General features: G+C 59.8%; 1 protein-coding gene across 2 annotated transcripts in view; it reads left to right on the forward strand.

Moving 5' to 3' along the window:
- The window catches only part of SHANK3 (SH3 and multiple ankyrin repeat domains 3), a 343,838-nt gene that overhangs the window by 291,119 nt on the left and 30,028 nt on the right, over positions 1-22,691 (forward strand). The window contains exons 16-20 of one of the 2 annotated variants that reach the window (XM_086609695.1): positions 4,550-4,685; positions 9,408-9,488; positions 12,669-12,692; positions 16,668-16,795; positions 17,768-17,873. In XM_086609695.1, the coding sequence (XP_086465821.1) occupies positions 4,550-4,685; positions 9,408-9,488; positions 12,669-12,692; positions 16,668-16,795; positions 17,768-17,873 (475 nt within the window). The remainder of the gene's footprint in view (positions 1-4,549; positions 4,686-9,407; positions 9,489-12,668; positions 12,693-16,667; positions 16,796-17,767; positions 17,874-22,691) is intronic. The other variant, XM_086609696.1, reaches the window with a different exon arrangement.

Genomic DNA, 22,691 nt, shown 5'->3' on the forward strand with positions numbered 1-22,691 from the left:
GCAGCCCCAGGCTGGCGGTGTGGCAGGGATGGGATCCTCCTGCACGGCTCTGCTCGGAGGGATGAAACGTTTTGCCTTGTTCATTTTGCTGCCTCCTCCTTTCGTGTCCAAGTGCTATTCCTTCTCCTGCGGGAGATGGTGGTGTGCCCAGCTCGGACGTTTCGGTGCTGCGGAAGGTGGGGATGGTTTGGCTGAGATCCTCTCCCGGTTCGGCGGAGCGGCAGCAGCGTCGAGCCGCAGCCCCTGCTCCCCCTCGGCACCCTGCGCCGGGGCCACTGGCCGTCACGGCTCCCGCTGGCGGGCGGGCAGGCGGCTGTGAGTGCTGGTGCCAGGTCTCCCTTGGCTCTCCCTTCCCGCTGTGGGACAGCGTCTCAGGCCACTGGTTTGCTCTGGGATGAGAGCTCACCGCCATGTCGGGTACGGACCCAGCCTCGGCGCAGGCTCTGCCATCGCAGCACACGCAGCTCACCGTGCCGTGTTGAGTCAGCCCACTTCGGAAGCGAGACTGGAAATCTTCTTGCCATCTCCTCGGTGAGCTGACCTGTTTTCAGAGAGATTCTTCTCTCTGTGTTTGGAATTTTTCAAGAACAACTGTTAGAGAAACTTTGCTCAGATGAGCGTTCAGCCAAAGCCGATTGCAGTTGCAGAGTTCATCTTCTTGGGCATCACCAGGAACCGGGGGTGAATCAGGATTTTGTGTTTTTCCGAAATGGTCTTTTCCCCCAGACATTCTTGCACAGGACAAGCAACTGTCTGACCAGTCTCCCCTGTGGTCAGCTGTACTGTAGAACATTCTTCTTTTCCTCCTGTGTTACCTGAGCCTCTTGACTGCTCTTCTGTTGTGCTTTCTGCAAGATGCCGTTCCTGCCCGTCAGGCTGAGCTGCAGTTTCCTGGGTTTGAGCATCTGCTGGGTTTTACTCCGTCTTTCACGGAAACGGCCTGGCAAGGTGGGACCGGTGCTTTGAGGCCATCACTGAAAGACCTTTAATGTGCTGTTCCCTCTCTTTGGAACAGCAGCAGAGATGTTCTTTTTTCTTGTAGGTCGAATTACTCACGTTCTCGCTCCGGTGACCAGGCTTTGCTTTGCAGACTTCGTAACCTCACCCATCTCTGCTTCCTTTCTGGCCAGTTTGGTTGTGGCTTTGAGTTGACCTTCTGGCTAAGGGTGTTTCAGAGAGTCGCAGGGTCAAGTTGGCAGTCTCGGACAAGCGTGGCATGAGAGTCCCTGCACTTACTGGCCGGTGCCATGTTCTTCTTGCCTTCCACGGCTGCCCTCGGCGTGCTTTGTGGAGCCAGTGTTGCTCTCACCATGGCTGCTTTTTCGTGCTCTGGACATCCAAGGAGTGCCCAGCGGTGGATGAAGTTGTACAACAGAGTCTAAGTTGATGTCTTAGGACTTTTGAAGGAGTTGTCCATCTGTGGGCACATTGGAAGCACAGTGGGAAAAAGCTCTCTGACTGCGTTGGTACCTTTTCCTCCTCCCTGATCTCACCAAGTTAAAAACAATTGAAAAATCAACATTTTCCACCTGTCACTTGACTGTCAGCAAAAACGCCAGCAGTCTGCCAGACTGGATGTCCCAACAGGACCCAGTGCTCCCATCGCACTGCTGCCAGTCGATGCCACTGCAGTCAGCACTCTCTCTCCTGGAGACCAGGTTCCCTGGTGTGTGCCACCAGTGCTGCGCCAGGACGGAGCAGGGGCAGCAGGTCCCACCTTTCCAGCCCGCGGGGTGAAACCTCCCACTCCTTCTTCTCTGCATTCCAGTAACCTAAAAAATCTGAACTGCCGTCCATTTGGGTGGGCAAGTTTGGGTGATGAAAAATGAAACAGAAAGCACAGGCCTGTTCCGTCAGTGTTCCGGTCTTCATTTGGAAGGGAGCAGGGTGATGTGCACGTGTCACGTGCAGATGATGAAACGCTTCCCGAGCCATGAGTAACCGAAGCCGTGAGCATCTTCCAGGTGGGGATTTGTCACGTTTGCCTTTTGTAGCTGGATGATGCTGGGGCAACGCCGGGGCACTGGCAGAGCGCTTGGCGTGAGGAAGGGCAGGGGGGACCAGGTTAATTGTGAACCTGCCAGTCTGACACTGGTTGCTGGCAAAAACTGAACCACCAGATCCTGTAGGCATCGGCGAGGAGTTACAGAGCAGAATAAAATTGCCAGCCGAAAACCTCACGGAACAAATTTCATTTCATTCTTTGGGGCATCAGATTTGTTCAACAAAGGTGCCCGTTGAGATGTAATCGGTTTTTTACCTCTGTGTGACGTGCCCATTGCGAAAGCCGCGGGTACGAACCCAGCGGAGCGCCCGGGAAGCCGTTCACAAGTTTGCCCAGTGGCGGGTGCTGGTGGGTACCGGCCAGCGTGGAGCTGGGGGGGCCGGGGCTTCCCGTGGGTCCCCGCAGGACGCCGCTCAGGGCCCGATGCTGCTCTGTGATTTCGTACGTGTTCTAGAAACAAACGTGGGGTCACGGCCCGTGAGCGCCCGGTGTGCGGCGGCCGCGCGGGCTGCGGTGCTGGGGATGCGCCGGGTGCTGCTGTGCCACGGTGCTTCGGAAAACTGCGGGGCTGGATCAGGAGAAAACGAGGATAACCGTGCTCCAGGATCCAGTCCGTGCCATCCAGTTTATCCAAAAAGGAGATTAAGAGGTGATTTAACTAGAGGAGGTGGTGACTTTACTGAAATCAAATTTCCTGAGGAAAACCTGTGTTTCCATGCAAATGGAATAATTATTGAGTCGATTATAATCAAAATTGAGTCAATCAAATAATTGAATATTTGATTTGAAAACTTCACATCTCAGAAAATGTTGATGTTCCATTTCAGAATTCACTTCAACCCCTTTCTTCATTTTTAGCTTTTTTACAGTTTTTCACAGCAAACAGCACTGCAGCTCAAGTACTGCAAACGGCGTAACCTGCGTACTTTTAACCATTCAAACAGCAGTTCAGTCTGCCCTAAAGGGGAACCATCTCCAGCTGGAGCTGGAACACATGAAACCCAAACGTTCTTGAAACGCCGAAGTTCGCAGCACGCGGGACAATTCCGCGTTTCAGTCTGTGCTCGTGGTCCCGCGTGCCGTGGCACCGGGATGGTGCCAGCAGGGCGGCAGGTGGGACTGCGGGAGAGGAGGGCATCCACCAGAGCCTGGGGCGGAAAACCAGTGTCTTGATAGTGCTATGGGAGCAGGTTGGGGGTTTTTTAAGCAGTGGGAATCAGCAGACATTTGGAGCAGACCTGCAGAGGGAGGGATGAATTCTCCATCTCCTGGTGTCTTTGAGACCTGGAGCCGATGGCACGCAGCAGCTTAGCTCTAGCGCTGCTGGGCTGGAGCTTTGGGAGACGAAACTAATGCGCATGGACAACGGAAATCCCGTCGTTACCTGTCTTCCGAGTGCTCCGCTTCTGGGAACGTCACCGCTAACGTGGACGGTAACATAGTGCTGCTGTATTTGCTGCCCGCAGACAGTCACTCCTCTGCTGTTTGCCACCGGTTGTTCCCTTACGTGTAGAGTAGAGCAGCCCTGGGGCACAGCGCGGGCGTCAGGAGTGACTGCCACGGGGTGCTGGCACCTCTGGTTCTTTTACAAAGTGGGCAACTAAGCTGCAAAAGTTGAAACCAGTTTTGCCAGCGGTGAAGCGTGTGAACTGTGGCATCTCCGTCCCCGTTACACCTAAACCTCTGTCACCCAAGCCAGGGTCCGTCTGATGCCCCCGTTGTGTTCATTGCTACTTGGCAGATACCCACGGTGGCATTTTCTGATCTATGTCCTGGGTTTGTGCCTGAGGTTGCCTCCCCTGCCGTCACGACCCGCTGCTCGTTGTCCAGGGAACTCACAGGTTATGCTGGTGCTAAAAACCATGACAGGAGTGGGCTTCAGCGTGTGTCCTGCAGACCCCTGGCCGGCGTTGACCAGCGTGTCGGTAGATGGGGAGCAGGTGAGCGTCTCCATCTGTGCAGCTCGGGTTGCTGCCGGCGGGGACAGGGTGGCCGAGCTGTCCGGGCGATCCCTCCGCACGGCTGTGCTGGGTTTGGGGGCGGGGGGGGTTGGTAGCAGGGGAGTGGCTGCAGAAACAGCCCCTGTAAGAAGGTGCAAGAAGCTTCCCCAGCTCCAGAACTGGTCGGTGTGTTATTCCAGTGCCTCTCGCAGACCTGTGGCGCAGCTCAAGACTTGCAGATCCAGGAGCCTCCCCGGGGTTCCCAAATACCCAGGCAGAACTGGGAAGTGCCAAATTTTTGGTGATCTGCCTTGATGGCCCAGTCAGAAGTGGGAGGTCTGGCTCATGCCACCTGGCTGCAGCCCTGGTGCGCACTGGTTTGCACTGGGCAGTGGCACATTCCTCAGCTTCTCCAGAAGGTTGAGGTCACTGGTAGGTGACATCCTGCAGGGACAGCTTAAACACAAAAATGCCAGGCTGGAAAGGAGATGGAGAGACACAGGATCATCTGGTTTTGTGGCTTGACACCCATCGCTCTTGCCCTCTGCCCGCTCCCCGTGCACCCGGCAGCCTTCACACCGCGCTCTCTCTGTTTGTGCCCTAGGTGAATGGTGTCAACGTGGTGAAGGTGGGGCACAAGCAGGTGGTCTCCTTGATCCGGCAAGGGGGGAACCACCTGGTGATGAAGGTTGTTTCCGTCAGCCGCAAGCCAGAATCGGAAGAAGTTGTTCGGAAGAAGGGTAGGTGTGGGGTCTGGGGGTTCTCTGAACATGGGGGCATGTCGCCTGAACGGGAGCGGGTGTGCAGAAACCCGGGTCTGCCAGGAGGAGCCAGGCACGCGTGGGTGGCCGGGGGGCTGCTGGGCTGTGGCTGGTGAGGAAGGAGGGCACCATGGAGGGCACCGTGAGGGGAGGACCTGCCCGTCTCGGCACAGAAACCTCCGCACACAGCGCTGCCGCACCGGGACGTGCCGGTGGCTGGAAGCCGCGCAGGAGGACCGGGCCGGTGTTCGGGTGGAGGGGCTGGGGCAGAGCAGTGCCACCGACCCTGGGGAAGCCGGGCACAGCCGGCGGCTGCCGACCAGGTCTCCAGCGGGTCCTGTCACAGCCAGGCTGCAGGACAGCGGCCACTCCATTCTCGCAGCAGAGCCGCGTGTGCTCAGCGAAGGTCGGAGCCGGCTGCTCCTCCGGAGCAGGGCTGCAGCCCGCGGTGCCGGCGGCAGAGCTGTGCGGGAGAGCTGAGACCCTCGGCCTCGAGCGAGGTCATGGTGGGGGAACTGCCCCTGCTCCAGGGGGCACGGGGTGCTGTGGGGAACTGGCCCCACTGGGAGGGGGGGTTGTGGTGGAGAGCTGTCCCTGCTGCGCACGGGGCTGTCGGGGTGGAGAGCGGTCCCCGTGGGGACGCAGGGGGTGCCGGGGTGAAGGATGGTGCCTATGGGAGTGCGGCGAGTTTCAGGGTGGAGGACGGCTCCCGTGATGGTGGGGGGTGCCAGTGCGGAGCCTGTCCTCTCTTGGGAATGCTGTGGTTGGGAACTGCCCCATGTGCCAGGGGCACGGCCGGTCCTGGGGCTGCGGCCGCGTGTGGGACTTGCCCTCACTCAGGGGAGGGTGGCCATGGGGCCCCAGAAGGCTCTGGGCCTTTGCCCCACGGGCCCCAGGCCCCGAGGGCAGAGCCAGGACCCTCGGCCAGAGGTGGGGCCTGAGGTGCAGTTTGGTGGTGGGCTGATGTGGGCTGATGTGCTCCTGGCCAGCGGGGCACGGCAGCCCTTGGGTTGGCGGGCATCTGGCTGGGGCACATCTGGAGGAAGATGGAAGCGGAGACAGATAGCCTGGGAGGAATACAGAGAAGCTGTAAGAGTGACCAGGGATCAAGTGAGGAAGGCTAAAGCCCTGAAGGAATTGAATTTGGCAAGGGATATAAAAAGCAACAAGAAATGCTTCTATAGGTATGTAGGGGACAAAAGGAAGTCCAAAGAGAATGTAGGCCCCCTCCGGAAGGATACTGGTGCTCTGGTTACCCGGGACATAGAGAAGGCTGAGGTACTCAATGAATTTTTTGCCTCAGTCTTCAATGGTAAAGCCTCTTGTCTTACCACCCAAGCTGTGGAAAGAACTACCAGGGACTGTGAGGATGAACCACCGCCCACTGTACTTGAAGACCAGGTTCGAGAACATCTGAGGAACTTGAAGGTGCACAAGTCCATGGGACTTGATGAGATCCATCCGCGGGTCCTGAAGGAACTGGCGGATGAAGTTGCCAAGCCACTGGCCATTGTATTTGAGAAGTCGTGGCGGTCTGGCGAGGTCCCCGATGACTGGAAGAGAGGGAACATAACCCCCATTTTTAAAAAGGGGAACAAGGAGGACCCGGGCAACTACAGACCGGTCAGCCTCACCTCTGTGCCTGGCAAGGTCATGGAGCAGATTCTCCTGGGAACCATGCTAAGGCACATGGAGAGCAAGGAGGTGGTGGGTGACAGCCAACATGGCTTCACCAAAGGCAGATCGTGCCTGACCAACTTGGTGGCCTTTTACGATGGGGTGACAGCATCGGTGGACAAGGGTCGACCAATGGATGTCATCTACCTGGACTTGTGCAAAGCTTTTGACACTGTCCCGCACGACATTCTTCTCTCTAAATTAGAGAGTCATGGCTTTGATGGATGGACCACTCGGTGGATAAGGAATTGGCTCAATGGCCGCACTCAGAGAGTAGTGGTCAACGGCTCAATGTCCAAGTGGAGACCGGTCACAAGTGGCGTCCCTCAGGGGTCCGTGTTGGGCCCGGCCCTCTTCAACATCTTTGTCGGTGACGTGGACAGTGGCATGGAGTGCACCCTCAGCAAGTTCGCCGATGACACCAAGCTGTGTGGTGCCGTCGACACGCTGGAAGGGAGGGATGCCATCCAGAGGGACCTCGACAGGCTGGAGAGGTGGGCCCGTACCAACCTCATGAAGTTTAACCAGGCCAAATGCAAGGTCCTACGTCTGGGTCGTGGCAATCCCAGGCATAAATACAGACTGGGTGGTGATTGGATCGAGAGCAGCCCTGAGGAGAAGGACTTGGGAGTACTGGTGGACGAGAAGCTCAATATGAGCCGGCACTGTGCTCTTGCGGCCCAGAAGGCCAACCGCGTCCTGGGCTGCATCAAGAGGAGCGTGGCCAGCAGGTCGAGGGAGGTGATTTTCCCCCTCTACTCTGCCCTCGTGAGACCTCACTTGGAGTACTGCGTCCAGTTCTGGAGTCCCCAACATAAGAAGGACATGGACCAGTTGGAGAGGGTCCAGAGGAGGGCCACGAAGATGATAAGAGGGCTGGAGCACCTTTCCTATGAGGACAGGCTGAAAGAGTTGGGGCTGTTCAGCCTGGAGAAGAGGAGGCTCCGGGGTGACCTTATAGCGGTCTTCCAGTACCTCAAGGGGGCCTACAGGAAAGATGGGGAGAGGCTGTTCAGGAGGGCCAGTTATGATAGGACAAGGGGTAATGGTTTTAAAATAGAGGGAGGTAGGTTCAGGTTGGATATTAGGAAAAAATTTTTTACTATGAGAGTGGTAGAACACTGGAACAGGTTGCCCAGAGAGGTGGTGGATGCTCCATCCCTGGAGACGTTCAAGGCCAGGTTGGACAAGGCCCTGAGCAACCTGATCTAGTTGGAGATATCCCTGTTCCTTGCAGGGGGGTTGGACTAGATGACCTTTGAAGGTCCCTTCCAGCCCTAACCATTCTATGATTCTATGATTCTGTGGAGGGCAGCTGGATGGGAGGCAGCCAGCTGTGTACCAGGGGGACTCATCATGGCATACCGCTGTGGGCAGGGGCACATCTGAGGACAGCCAGCTAGGGAGGCTGGAGGCACATCTGGGAGCAGCTGCCTGTGGAGGGCAGGACCTCAGCCAGGGGCAGCCAGAGGTGGAGGGAAGGGCACATCTGGGAGCAGCTGGTGGTGGAGAATAGGACTTCATCCACAGGCAACCAGCTGTGGAAGGCGAGGGCACATCTGGGAGCAGCTGGCAGCACGAGGCAGGCTGTCCCTGTCCGCCCCCGCTCTGGGCTGTGTGTGGGGAGGGGAGCTGTGGGGCAGGAGTGTTTTCTGGGGGAGCACGGCCGGGACCCCGGCGTGGTGGGGATGGAGGTGCGGGGGGACGGGAGCGGGGCACTGCCAGCGCAGCGCGCAGGGCGTGGGGGAGGCAGGCAGCTCTGCACGCCGACACTGAGATCTGCAATTATATTGTCACGGCACAAAAGCACGAGTCGTGGAAAGGCTGAGGCTCGGGAATCGGGGCTGGGACCGCCACCAGTGCCGCTTGGTGCTTCTCCTGGTGCTTCCAGCCCCACAGCTGGTGGGTGAGCAGCTGCCCATCGCTGCCTGTCGCTGCCCATCGCTGCCCCTGCCCTGAGCCCACGGAGTCTTCCAGCACAGGGTGCAGGGACTACAGCGAGTCCCCTCTGCGGGACCCTGGCTGCAGCACGGCCGGGGGCTGCCAGACCCCCGTGTCCCCCGGCCGGGGCTCGCCTCTCCCAGGGGTGCTGGAGCTCGGGTGGGACCGACGGTTCGTGGCCGAATCCGCCCCTGCCAGGGTCTGATGCAGGCAGCACGGCAGAGCCTGGAGCTCGGGTTGCCATGGCAATGCCTGAGCGTTGAATCCAGCATTGTCAGCGAGTGAGCGAGGAGGAGGAGGCACCCCAAGTGAAGAGGAAGAGCCTTCAACTCGTCCCCGCTCCGGTGGGCTCATGGCATGCGGCGTCTCCGGGGCAGCCCCGCGGGCCGGCCCGCCTAGGCAGCCCCTTGGCACAGCCCCGCGCCCCGGCACAGCCCCGCACCATCCCATGCCAGCCATGTGCCTGCGCTGCCCGCCGCGGAGCCGGCCGCCGTCAGCGCTGCGCTAGGGCCGCGGAGCCTCGCCCCGTCCTGGACACGGCCGCGCCGGCGGAGGAGGGTGGGTGGGCTGTGTTTCGCTGGGGGCTGCGCCGCGCCGAGGCGGGAACGAGAGACTGAGATCGGGCCTGCTGGACTCGTTTCTCCCTCCTACCCTCCACCCATGGCGCGTGCGGAGGGGAAGCAGCCATCAGAGCTGGTGCTGAGTCCCGCGGGCAGGCGGCCAGCTGCCTGAGACAGAGCTAATTCGCGGGAGGCTTTCATAGCCATAGCATCTCCGGTCGCTGCCGGGGGGCAGGCTCAGCCCGGGGACATGACTTGGACTCTCCTCCTCCGCTGAGGGCCGTGGGAGCCTGGGCAGCGGGCACGGGAGCCGCCAGCCCCTCCGCGCCCCGGGACGGCGCGACCGAGACCATGAAGAAGTTTGCCTCCACGCGCAGCCTCAATAAGATCCTGCAGCAGTGCGACTCCTCATCCCGCGAGTACGAGGAGATCCAGGCTGTGGAGAAGAAGTGGCACCTGCATCTGGCCACTCCTCGTAAGTTCCTGGACAAGAAATGCAAAATGCCGTCTCTCTTCCTTTCAGCTCCGCCGCCTCCCAAGAGAGCGCCCAGCACCACCCTGACGCTGCGTTCCAAGTCCATGACGGCCGAGCTGGAGGAGCTGGGTAAGCGGCGGTGCCGGGGCTCGCGCGCGCACGCCGGGGTGCACGAGGAGCATGCGGAGCCGCGGCCGGAGCGGGCGGAATGCTCGCCCGGCGTCCGTTTTCCAGAGGGCTGCATGAGCGTGAGGCGACGCGCGCGCCTGCCGCGCTGAGGTTTCCATCGCGCTTAGCGGCGCGTGGGGCGCGGGGGGCCGAGAGCCCACCGGCACCACCGTGGGGGCGGGGGGGCCCCCCGAGAGCCAGTGCACCCCTGCAGTGCCGCCTCCCTGCAGAGGCGGCCGGGGGCAGGACGCCGGGTGCCGCTGGGTGCCTCCGTGTGCCCGCGGAGAGGCTCGCCGCCCCCGTGCCCCGTCCGTCAGGCGCCCCGCTCCTCCCGCCCCGTATTTTTATTTTCCTCTGCCTCCAGCAGATGCCACATGCCGCCGGATTAGCTGGCATCCCCCCGGGCTGCGCTCCCCCCCCCCGGTACACACACACATGCACATGCACACACGCTAACACGCTCTGCTGTCACTACAGAGCCTACCCACGTTTCCAGATGCTTTGGTATCCCAGCTTCCATCTACATGTTCCGAAATTCTCTTCAAGCCTCTCCACCCCCTCCCCGTCCTCGCTTCAGGTACCCTGTGCCGAAGCCCCTCGGTCTTCCTGTCTGTTCTGGTGATCTCATTGAGCCCCCACCGTCCCGGACACCGGGCTGCCCCCGGTAGCACCCTCCCAGGCGAGGGCTGTAGGGCACCGGTGTTGACGCACCCTCCAAAGGGCAGTCCCTTCCCTCTGCCCGGAACAATTTGCCCCTTTTGTCGCGCATTGTGCCCCGTGCGCGGTGGCAGTGGCAGTGCCGGGGAGGCTGGCTGGCACAGCAGCGGCCAGCCGGGCACAGGCAATGGGGAGGGACCCCTCCTTCTGCAGGAGCCTTCGGGGCAGCCACGCGCCCGCGTGCGGCTCTGGCACATGCGAGGTTGGCTCTGCCGACACGGCCGCTGCGGGCTGGCGCGGGGCGGGAGCCGGAGGTGCTGCGAGCCCCCGCCGAGAGCATCGGTGCGGCGAGAGGGCGCCGCGCTCGGCGCTGCCTGCCGCTCTGGCTCGCGCCTCGGCTGGGTTTTTATCCGCGTTTATATTCCTGCTGTTGGAAAGCGTGGCGACGCGCGCAGACGTGCTCGCTGGCCGCGGCACGGAGGCTGCGCGGGGCAGAGCCCTGTCCTGCCTGGGAGGAGAACCCACCTGAGGGGCACGAACCGTGGCAGAGACCCCCCGGCCACCCCTTCCCTTTTTCAGGGCACTGAAGGAAGGCCCACGACCTTCCTCGCTCCGCTCTGCTCCCTGTCCTAAGCGCGTGTCCGGGCTTTCCAACCCTGCGGAGCTCTCCCGAAAGAAATAGACCTTAAGGGCTCAGGCTCACGCCCGAACGTGGGTGTGAAGGGACAAAATTCAGCATTTAAGGGTTTGCATCAGCTGGTTGGTGGCCACTGTCATTTATTTTGTGCCGAGCCCACTGTCTTGATTTTCACCCTGGCCCATTCCCTGTGTCTCCAGGCCTTTATTTCCGAACCTGAGGGCGCTGTGTTTCCCAGCAGCCATTAGGAGAGGATGCACAATAGCCCGTTTCTTCCACTTTTTGCTCTCCCCTTTGCACAGCTATTGCCCGGGCCCCAGGGTTCGTGTTTTCACTCTCAGTTGTGGGTCCCAGCAGCGCGGTGGGTGCCCGCTTGCACGCGCAGGTGGCACATTGCCTCCGGGAGAGCGCCTTCCCCGGCTGCTTGTGCCCGTCCTCAGCAAGCATTGCGCCCGAGTCGAGCCTGGCACGCATCGCGCGGGCACCTTTGAAGAGGGACGGACACCCCCGCCACGGCACTTGGCCGTGTGGGACAGCGAGTGGGTGTGGGCTGTGCCGTGGGATGACCCCCCACAGCAGAATCCCGCAGCGGTGCGAGGGAACGGGCCCCGTTTGCCTGTTCTGGCAAGCAGAGCTGCTGGGCTCGAGGGGGAGGGGAGCACGCTGGTGGAGAGGGAAGTCACGAAGAGCAGAGAAATAACAATGCCAGGGAATATATTAAGGATGAGTCCTCCAGGGCTCCCAGAGGATTTTGCATCTAGACGACGCCACTCTTCTACCTGGAGAGGGGCCGGGAGAGGCCGCTGCCCGTGTCTCCTGGGAGAGGGATTTGTAGACGGTGGTGGGTCTTGGTCCACGTTTTCCGGGCAGTTGTAGTGGTCAGTCCCTCCTATCCCTGGTCCTGGGACTGGGCTGTAGCCAGTCCCACCCCGCAGCCCCAGGGAGCACAGCCCGGCTTAAACGGGGGTCGTTCCTCCTCCCGCACTTGGCCTTCCGGTGGTCGATCCTCCGGCTTTGACTGCGAAGGGGCAGTTTTCGTGCAGGTCCGTGTCCCCGCGCCGCAGGGAGTGCGCGATCAGAGCCCGTCTCCCTGTCCGAGGGGATGGGGTGCTGGTGAAAGGACGGCTCTGCCAGCAGCTTCTCAACAGGAGCTTTGTCGGACGGTCCCTGCCCCTTTTTCCTTGGAGCCTGTCCCTGTCCTGCAGCACATCCCATGTGCCCGTGGCCATACCTTAACGTTTTCCTGCTGCGTGTTGTGCCGGTCCCCTTGGAAAAGCAGATTCCCAGCAAGCTGCTAACACAGCACTCCTGTCCTGCGCTCCCGGCATTTACTGGGAACGGTGCAGACCGCTGTGTCGCCCCAGCGAGCAGGGAGGCATTAAAAGCTTTTAAAAGAATTCCTCCGTGGCTCGGGCATTAAATGCCATCCAGCCGTCCTCCTGGTCTTGCTTCCTTCTGGCGTTGCACCTTCCCTCGGCATTTCTGGTCGGAGCGGAGCAAGGAGGGCTCAGCGGAGGGCCGGTCCCTGCGGTGGGGCTGGCAGAGAGCCCGGCTGCGGCGGTGCCAGCCCAGCCAGGCACTGGCCATCCCATGGAGGGGCGGCGGGGCCAAGGGGGTGCACAGGGTGCTGCCCCTCTGCCCTGCCTGAGCCTCCATCCCGAGAGCCCCTGGCGAAGCCGACAGCCCCTGGCGAGGCAGGCAAACACTCCGCTGATCCTGCCAGCATGCCGGGAGGCTGGAGAGCGTGTGGGGCAGAGGCACAGCAGGCAGGCAGCGAGGCCGGAGCTGGGAATGAAAGCAGGAACTGTGCATGCCATTCATGTTGTCTTTTGTTTCTTGATTCCAAGCCTCCATGCGGAGAAGAAAAGGGGGTGAGTGAAACCGCACATCCTGGGGCTCCTCCCTTCCCCGACGGCCACCCAGCCGGCACCCGCTCCGCCCCGCACCCGCACGCACGGTGCACCCCGAGGGACCGGCCCAGGCCACCGGCCCCTGCTTGTCACTGGAAGGCTCAGCCCAAAGGAGCCAAGCTCTGTGGGTCAGCCTCCCGCCCGGCACCGGCACTGGCACCGCCGCCGCGGGGAGCAGCCGCCACGTCCGGCTCTGGTGGGGCAGCAGAAGGGCCGAAATCGGCGCGGTGCTTTGGGCTGCTGTTGGGCACGAGCAGGAATGCCTGTTTGCCAGCCGGGCCCCGCGAGTCTCCAGGTCTGACCTCCCCAGGGGTTGATCAAGCCCCTGGAGCTCGGTCGGATGAAGCGGCAGCCGCGCTCTGCGTGTCCAGCAGCACGGGTGCTGCCTCCGCGTCTGCCTGGCGCAGGCTGTCCCGCTGCTCCGGGCGGTCCCGTGCCAAGGAGGCCCCTGGGGATGTACGTGCACCGCAGGCAGGGTTCGGTGGCAGCTCCGAAGACATACCCGAGTTAGCTGGGGGAGAGCTGGTTTGGTGTTAATCGTCCCGGCTCTGGCTGGAGAAGGCCACCCACCGTGAAGGCCACACTATGGGTGCCCGAGCTGGCTGGGGTGGAGCTGGGTGCAGCCGGGCTCTGTGCCAGCTGTACTACGCAGTGTCCGTGCAGACTTTGCGTGTGGGACACTGCAAAAACAGGACGTTCTTGCCAGGGCTGAGAGCCAGCAACGGGCAATCCTGAACGCAGCAAGAGGCTCGTCCCATGCCAGCACACAGCTCCGCGTTTACTTCTCCAGCACAGGCACAGGGTAGAGGGAGGGAGCCTGGAGACCTGACCCCAGTTCTTAGCCTTTCAGAAGCGAAGCTCTGTCCTCAGAACGTGGAGCTGGAGAGCTGTTTCCCAAGGAACAGGACATGTGAGGGCCCAACTCCTTCACTGGAATGGTGATAACATAGGAAGAAGCTGAGCAGGGCTTACAAGTGGGAGGTCTCTGAGGGACCTCTCCAGACCTCCTCTATCCCGAGCAGATCTGTCCTTACCCAGAGGTGGAGGCGACACAGAGGTCCCATGGATCAGAATGAGGGGTGTCCTGACGTTGAAGACGGTCATCTCCACGTGTGTGGTGGAGAGCTCTTGGCGCTTGGGACAGGCAGAGCTGTCAGGGTGCACCCATTCCGGGGGGTCCCTCTTTTCAGGACAGCTCCAGCACTGCCTCGTCTCCTGCTCCAGCAGCATCAGGGCAGGCAGGGTCCACTCCAAGATGCTCTTCTGTCTCCTGCGAAGGCGCAGCAGGTACAAAGTGCCGTCGGTGGCCGTTTGTCTCCCTGATGGCATGAAGAGACAGAAGGCAGGACGAAGCCAGGAGTGGAGGCAGGTGGAGAGGGCTGAGCATGGCTGGTGCTCCTCCCGCAGCACTGGGGTCCCCAGACTAAGGTCGCTGCAGGGCTGCTGCCCAGAGCAGCTTCCAGAGGCACCGAGGAGGCAGGCTTCCAGCACATGATCTTTGGAATCAGCCCATGGCCTGTCCCCTCCCAAGGCCTGGCTGCTAGAGGGCCACGAGTCGCTCTGTGTGTTTGGCCGTAAGGGATGAGGCAGCTGCGGAGCCGTCCTGCGCCTCTTCGGCGAGCGCAGCGTGCCAGTCGCACGGCAGCGAGGAAGAGGAGCCGTGCAGTCCCCCCGAGACAAGGAGGGTTGGCTAGCAAAGGTCTTGTGCCGAGGAAGTTCAGGAGCTGGCCCAGGCTGTTCCCCTGGAGCGAGTGCAGGTCCTTAGTCCCAGAGCCTGGGTGGGTACCTGCCACCCAAGGGGTGGCCTCAGAGGGCACGTAAGCCCCCTTGGCAAAGACCGCTTGGCCTCTGTGTTTGCGTAGGGCTCCCTCCTCCGCAGCCTGGGCTTCTGAAATGTTTGGGACTCATTTTTAGTTTCTGTAGCTCAGGAATGCCACGCAGACAGCTGCCGTGGCCGCGGCATGCGGGGGCACTGGAGCTGCTCAGCGAGCCACGTCAGCCCCGCGGGGCTTTGCAGGGTCACAGGCCTGGTGGCCACAGCTCTCCGGGTCACTCAGGTCACAAGGATCAGCAGCCCCAATACCACAGCCGTGACGTTTTGCAGTCCCAGGTTCAACAGCCAGCCTGGGAGGAGCCCGGGAGTTCACACGCCTTACGGGGACGTGGGCAGAGCTCATCACCCTTGGGACGAACACTGCGCGTGTTCTCCCCGTCCCCGGGCAGCGTGCTGGGACCCCGTGCTGGTTGTGCCGTGAAGGTGGAGGCATCCAGCCTAGAGGAGTGCCAGGGCAGCGCCATCAGCTCCAGCACGGCACCGTGCCGGTGTGACGGCCGTGCTCCAGGGCCGGCTGACACTATGTGTGACACGGAGCCGACAGACTCAACCCTGCGTAGCCCAGGGAGCTGTAGGAGCAGGGGGCACCTGTGGCACCGGCACGGAATGGATCCTGCCCAGGCTGAGCACCAGCCCAGCAGCCTTTGTCCACTGGGCGCTGCTGGAGCCCGTCTGGCTGCAGAGGGAGCGCAGGAGTGGTCAGCGGTGGCCATGGCCACCATCCGCCTGCTGCCTTTCCCATCTCCTCAGTTCCAGGGTTTTATGGTCCCAGACAGAAAACCTCAGCGGCAGCCAGGGCTGGTGCTGTGCCCGAGTGGGTACATTCTTACGTTCTCTGGCACTAGTGGTGTGAGCACTGCAGACCGGGGCTGCTCCACCATGCAGGTGGGGGTGCTGCAAGGGCCAGAGAGCAGCGAGGGAGTTGGTGCATGGGTCAGGCCCACGGCAGTGCCAGCATGGCCATGACGGCTCTGCACATGGTGCTACCGCACCACACCCTGGCGGGCACTGCCACCCCCGGGCTGCGCCTGCCTGGAGCTCCTGGGGCCACGGCCACAGGGTGCACAGGGGCTGGGTACTGCCGTCAGGGCTGTCGGGGTGCAGGAGTCCATTCAGGGAGGAAACATCCCAGTTTGTGCCAGACAGACACTGGATTGACACTGGTGGTGCTTGAGCCAGACAGAGTCCGTGGAGTCCTGTGGACTTCCAGTACCTAAAGGGGCTACAGCAAAGCTGGAGAGGGGCTTTGGACAAGGGCGTGTAGTGACAGGACACGGGGCAATGGCTTTAAACTGAAAGAGGGGAGATTTCCATGAGATCCAAGGAAGAAATTCTTCCCTCTGAGGGTGGTGGGGCAGTGGCACAGGTTGCCCAGAGAAGCTGTGGCTGCCCCATCCCTGGCAGTGTTCCAGGCCAGGTTGGATGGGGCTTTGAGCAACCTGGTGTAGTGGAGGGTGTCCCTGCCCATGGCAGGGGGGTTGGAACGGGATGATCTTGAAGGTCCCTTCCAACCCAAACCGTTCTGTGATTCTATGACTTCTGCATCGCTCATGGTCCCTGTGGCACCTGGATCCCTTCACCTGCGGTAGCGCAGCCGCTGCCCGCACCCCGTTTCACCCAATTATGGGAACCTGGTCTCATTCTGAGTATCAAAAATATATCTTGGCCAAAAATTGCTCTTTTAACATAAGGATTCCTCAAAGGGCACAGCCCGGAGCAGTCCTCCCGCCCTGGGAGCTGACAGACCCAGAGGTCAGACAAGCCGGTGAGGGGTGCCCGGGCGGCGCGGATGTGCCAGGTGCAGTCAGGGTGGGCGAGCTCTTGGCTGTGGGTCCCCGGGCTGAGCCGGGCCGGTGCCTGGATGTGCACAGTGGCGGGTGGGCAGCTCCAGAAACACCCCAAAACCTTGGTTAGCTGCCAGCCGGGGAGGAGAGGGCTGAGCGGGCGCTGCTCGGCACTGTGCTCAGTGGGCACAGCAGCCGCTCGCCCCGCGGGGCCGTTGGTTCTGGCTCAGCCGCGCTGCCAGGACCGGCCCTGGCAGGGGAGCTGCCCCGCTCCGGTGGCCCTGGCTGACTCCTTTGCTGTTCTGTTTGGATTTTCAGAGAAACTGGACGAGATTTTGGCAGCAGCCGAGCCCACGCTGAGAGCAGACATTGTGGAAGCGGATTCCAGGGCAGCCACTGTGAAGCAGCGACCAACAAGCCGGCGCATCACGCCAGCAGAGATCAGTGTGAGCGCGGAGGGCTGGCGGGGCGAGCGGCGGGGCACGGGGCCCTGAGCCGGGCGTGGGGAGTGGGCTTCCCGAGGAGAGTGGAGGGGAAGAGTCCGGGGGGAGATGGAGACCTGGAGCAGGGGTCCAGTCAGGTGGCAGAGGAGCTGAGCCGGGCTGGCGGGCACTGGCTCACCGGTACGGGGTTGCCACGGGGAGAGCGGATCTGAAGGAGTGTGGAAAGCTGAGCTGGAGAGCTTAGTCTGGCTGCGATTTTCTGGATGTGAAGCTGGAAATTAGGAGGAATCAAAGAAGAGAAAAACACCGTCTCTGAGGAGAAGCAGGGATGGAGTAGGAGGGGGGCTGCCAGCTCCAGGCTGTCTGGATTGGGAAAGTGCTGCAGGCAGTGGGAGGCAGCTTCTGGAGCCGGAGGTAAAATGGGACAGGCTGCTTCTGAGCAGAGACTGGCCTGAGCAGAGCCTTCCCACGGGAGGAAGGCTGCTGCTGGAGCCAGCATTGGCATAGCTGTGCCACCCCACCCTGGGCACAAAGCGCCCGAGGACTGGCAGGGGAGCAGGCAGGGAGGAGGGAGAGGGCAGGGAGGGGAGAGGAGGCAGGCAGGCACGGGGGAGGGAGGGTTAATCCTGCAAAGGGCGGTAGCACAGCCCTTGGATACCCACTGGATGGGGCAGCACAGAAGATGGGCTGTTCAAGGTCGAGGTGAGGAAGTCGGGGTGGGGGGGGGGGGGGGGGGGGGGGGGGGGGGGGGGGGGGGGGGGTCCGTCCTGTCCCCAGGGACCCCTCCCCTCCTGCAGCTCTGACAGCCCTGGCCACAGGGGCAGGGGGGCAGGGACAGGGTGCAGGCTGACGTGGGCGTAGAGCACCGGTGTCACCCGCAGTCAGAGGGATCAGGTGGAGCGAGATGAAGTGCCGTGTCCTTCAGCTGAGTCTTGCTGATGTCCAGAATGGAAATTTCCTTTTTTTCTCTTCCAGTCCCTCTTCGAACGCCAGGGAATGGCAGCACACTCGGGGGTCCTTGCGGGAGCTGAGAAGCCCCATGTTTCACTGCGCAAAGGAATTCCACGAACAAAATCTGTAGGTAAGGCAAAACGGGGGGAAATCCCTTCCTACCGAGGAGAGGGCGTCCCCATGGAGCGTCCGTGCCTGCCCGGGGACTGGCAGGAAGGACTCAGCCCTCTCTACGGGCTGCTAACTACACATCTTTGAAGAGGGGATGTTCAGTGGGATTTCGACTTTGAAAGTTGCACGTGTCTTGAGAAGCCTGTTCTGACGCTGACACTGGTCCTGCTCCAAGCAGAAGGTTGGGCTGGAGACGTCCGGCCGGGGGTCCCTTGCCAGGGATAGGGGGGTTTCTCCCACCCTCCGTGCGGGCGAATGAGGGTCGGTGGGTGATGTTCCGTCTGCCCACGTCGTGCTGGGCTGGGCGTGCGGTGTGCTGGATGTGGGCGGTTCGTAAAACCATGAGCTGTCACAGAGCGAGACGGTGGAGCAGGTAACAACTGAACTTTGTTCTAAGGAAAAGAGGAGCGGGTCAGGAACAGGCACGCGTCCGTGGGCCATGTTGGGATCTTTAGCCCGTGTCCCAAAAGGTTTACAGTGCGGCCGTAACCAAAAATAGGCTGGAGGAGGGAGATGGGAGGACGAGGCGGAGTGGGCAGGGGCTGGTGGCACGATGACAGCGGGGGAGACTTGTTCTCTTCTCTTGATTTTGTGTCTTGGTGGGTTCCATCCGGGTGGTAGCACCCAGCCGCGGTGTTCGTGAGGTCCGAGGGCTGTGCGGGTCGGAGCTGGGGAGAGTGGGTCCTCACTGGCATGGTGGAGCTGAGGGGCAGGAGGAGAGGGGACAGAGAGAGGTGGTGTGCTGGGTGGGGAGTCTTCATTTTAAGGCATCATCTGGTGGTAACGGTGATGCCAAAACAGGTATGTTTAACACACAAAATAAGTGGATGGAAAGTAAATTCTGCTTTGAGCTACAGCTGAGAGCAGCACAATCCCAGCAAGAATGTAAAAATTAGTTGAAAAATGCAAGAGTTAGTATTCAAAATGTCCTTTTTAATGTACAGAGCCACGGAATTGCTGTGCATACGTGCCTCCCATTTGGGTTTGTGTAAGAGCGGCTGGTACCTGTGGTCCCATGTGAGGTTGGTCTGAGAGCAGCAGATAGCCAGAGACAACCAGATGTGTGTATGATTAACCTGAAAAACAAACTAGGAGAGATAATACAAAAAAAAAAACCCAACAGTGGTGTTTAAGTGGGTGTTTAAGGCCCTGCCCTGGCACATACTTACGCACCGTGTTGGTAAAGCTGCTGTCCTACCATGGAATCTGCAGGCACAAAGTTCCCGTAGCGCTGAAGAGCTGAAATAGAAGCTGGCCGAGCAGATGATGAGATGCAGTGTTGGAAGCACACGGAGGCATTAATGAGTTGCTCACACATTGCGGTACTGTTGATGTACGTGGTAGGAAGGGAGGAGAGCTGCGTGCCGTGGTGCCTCGGACCACCGCAGCACCAACCCATGGGCTTGCTAGAGTAGAAGTAACCAGTTAGTTTTCTCATGAAGGTAAAAAAGGTCAGTAGCACGTGCAGGATGGGCTTCACCTCATCCAGCCTTATGTGTTAAGAGCACAGAAATCTCCGTCCAGGTAAGGTGCCTGGGAACCCTCTGCAGTGACCAGAGGGAAGTAGGCACTTTTAAGATGATTTACCTGATGTTTTGATCTTAGAGGTGAATCTTGCAGAACGGTCCCCAACATCAGAAGGACATGGAGCTGCTGGAGCAGGTCCAAGGGCCACAAAGATGATCCAAGGGCTGCCGCACCTCTGCTATGGAGACAGGCTGGGAGAGTTGGGGCTGTTCAGCCTGGAGAAGAGAAGGCTCCGGGGTGATCTTATAGCAGCCTTCCAGTACCTAAAGGGGCTACAGGAAAGCTGGAGAGGGGCTTTGGACAAGGGTGTGTAGTGACAGGACACGGGGCAATGGCTTTAAACTGGAAGAGTGGAGACTTCCATGAGATCTAAGGAAGAAATTCTTCCCTCTGAGGGTGCTGAGGCACTGGCACAGGCTGCCCAGAGAAGCTGTGGCTGCCCCATCCCTGGCAGTGTTCAAGGCCAGGCTGGATGGGGCTTTGGGCAACCTGGTGTAGTGGAGGGTGTCCCTGCCCATGGCCGGGGGGTTGGAACTGGATGATCTTTGAGGTCCCTTCCAACCCAAACCATTCTGGGATTCTGTGACTGTAAGGAGCATCTGGTGACCGCTGAGGTGTACAGCTGCCTGGCAGACAAGTATGCAGTAGCCAGTGGGGTCTAAAGCCCCTGTTTATTTTCAAACTATATCCTAGATGTTTGTTTCATGTGTGAGAATGTTTGTGAAAATGTTTCTAAGCAGAAGTTGTTCAAGGTTCAATCAAGCCACAAACAGCTGGAGATCTGTTGTGTGAAATTGCATCTTCACCCAGTAATAGATCGTAAAACAGGAAAGTATTCCTTAAATATGAAATACCTGCCCCGAAGGAGCAACTCTTTGCTTGTGAAAGCAGAGTCAGTGGCTCGGGAAGTCCCTCTAAACCTACACCTCATGGTGCGGTGCTCATGGTGCAGGTGTGCCGTCAGGGATCGCTGTATGCAGAGAACTGGGAGAAGAGGGATTCGAAGTTTGTAGGGTTTATACGTCCGTACGGGGTGTTGGGTTGTGTGTAGGGTTCATACGCCCATGAGCACAGGGTGTAGTGTCCCAGGAATGTCCTCCTCGTGCAGCACTGAGACCCTGCTCCGTGCAGGGGTTCCCGGCCGTTACAGCTACGCACCTCGTGCAACGCGGGGATTCGGATCGCTGGATTTCATCTGCACCAGGGGAGGTTAAAGCAGAGCTGGAGATGCCCCGTTCTGAGCAGGAGTGGCTGCAGCTGTCACGAGCACAGCATCCAAGCACAACCCAACCACAAACACAGGAGAAAATGCCACGTAGCTCCCAACGGTGCTTGATCCAAGGATGGCACGTGTCGGTCTGCGCCAAAAGGGAACCATTCCCGTTGAGGAGGGGACAGCAACTTCTTGTTTCCAGTTTGCTGCCACGGTACACACCAAAAGCCTGTTAGATACTGGCTAATATCTGTGGAATTCCAGATAAGCTAAAATGGGAAACAGCCAAACAGTAGAAATGGGGTTGCAATTGGCTTGTTTTAGAAGTCCTTCTTGAGCTGTCATTTCACACCCACAACGACAGGCTCATACGCTGTACAGTCAGTTGACTTCATGATAAAAATCACTACTAAAAGCAAGGAACTAGATGAAAAATAGGCAGGGGTTGCTCGGTCGGTTTGGTTTTGTGGTGAAGAAATGCTCTGAGTTATTTGCGTATTACACAGCCGGCTTAGATTCCCAGGGGCTTGTGACAAAAGATCAAAGCATTTCGTGTTTGCATCTGAAAATTTCTTGAGACAAAGGTAGTTAACCCTCGACTGGCTACAACGAAAGCAGAACGGAAAGAAATATTTCAACAAAAACGTGGAGAAAAGCAACGCATTGCAGTGGGGAGGCTGATAGGAAAGAAGATCTCTGTCAGACTTCCAAGATAGCTGCCACGCCATCTGCTCCCGCTTCAGAAGTTAAAAACACTGGAAAGTCGGCAGAAGCGTCATGGTACCCACTGAGCCTGTCCCCTGAGCAAATTGAAGGTGATGCAGATGGTGGTTTTGCACGGGTAGAAGCCGGCGCGGCCCCATGTTGGTCGGAGTCACGATGAGCCGCGGGCGCTAGCGGTGGGTGCCCGGTGCACCGCGCTGACAACGCGCTGTCCCTGCTCAGGGGTGACTTGGCGTTCAAAAAGATGTTGAGGATAAGATGTTGATCTCCTCCTGCTCTGCCAGCTGAGGGGTGAGCATGCACCCTTACTCAGCTGCATGAAGGTCTGGCAGGGGGCAGCCCTCCCCAGTCCCATCCCGGGATCATCCTTCCCTGATCCTGGGTGAGCCTCCACTGCTTTCACCTCTTCTAAGCGTGTTCGTAGAATCGCAGAATCACAGAATGGTTTGGGTTGGAAGGGACCTCAGAGATCATCCAGTTCCAACCCCCCTGCCATGGGCAGGGACACCCTCCACTACACCAGGTTGCCCAAAGCCTCATCCAACCTGGCCTTGAACACTTCCAGGGATGGGGCAGCCACAGCTTCTCTGGGCAACCTGCGCCAGTGCCTCACCACCCTCAGGTTCACCACAGCCACCAGTCGAGCTTTGTGCCGTAGCAGCCAGCACAGGACTGTTACTTCTTGGTGCTTCCATCCTCCTCCTGTCCGTTCCCTTGTTGTCTGGGGCTGATGTCAGCCCCGCGCTCCTGGGGACAGGGATGTTCACCCGCTTTCTGCATCTGGACGTGAGTGAAGCCGAGGCATTCATAGAATCATAGAATCATAGAATCATAGAATCAATCATAGAATGGTTAGGGCTGGAAGGGACCTTCAAAGGTCATCTAGTCCAACCCCCCTGCAAGGAACAGGGACATCTCCAACTAGATCAGGTTGCTCAGGGCCTCGTCCAACCTGGCCTTGAACGTCTCCAGGGATGGAGCATCCACCACCTCTCTGGGCAACCTGTTCCAGTGTTCTACAACTCTCATGGTAAAAAATTCGACACCTTTCTGCTCCAGGGTGGCTTTGGGGGCTGCTCTGCCATCCCGGCACAGGGGAAGCAAGGTTGGGATCGGTGGGGTGTGCTCCAGAGAGATCCATCTCGTCAGCCAGCCCAAATTAATGCCCAGAGTTAGGTTCTCACAGGATTTAGGCTGTTATGGCAACAGGCCCAAAGCGTCATGGAGAGGCTTTGTGTTTTCCTGGGAGATTAACGATGCGCTGAGCGTGCCGTGCATTGCGGAGAGGGGTTGCCATGAGGCTGGTGGCATTGC

The sequence above is a fragment of the Tauraco erythrolophus genome, chromosome 4 (genome assembly GCF_009769465.1).
Source record: "Tauraco erythrolophus isolate bTauEry1 chromosome 4, bTauEry1.pri, whole genome shotgun sequence".
Classification (NCBI taxonomy): domain Eukaryota; kingdom Metazoa; phylum Chordata; class Aves; order Musophagiformes; family Musophagidae; genus Tauraco; species Tauraco erythrolophus.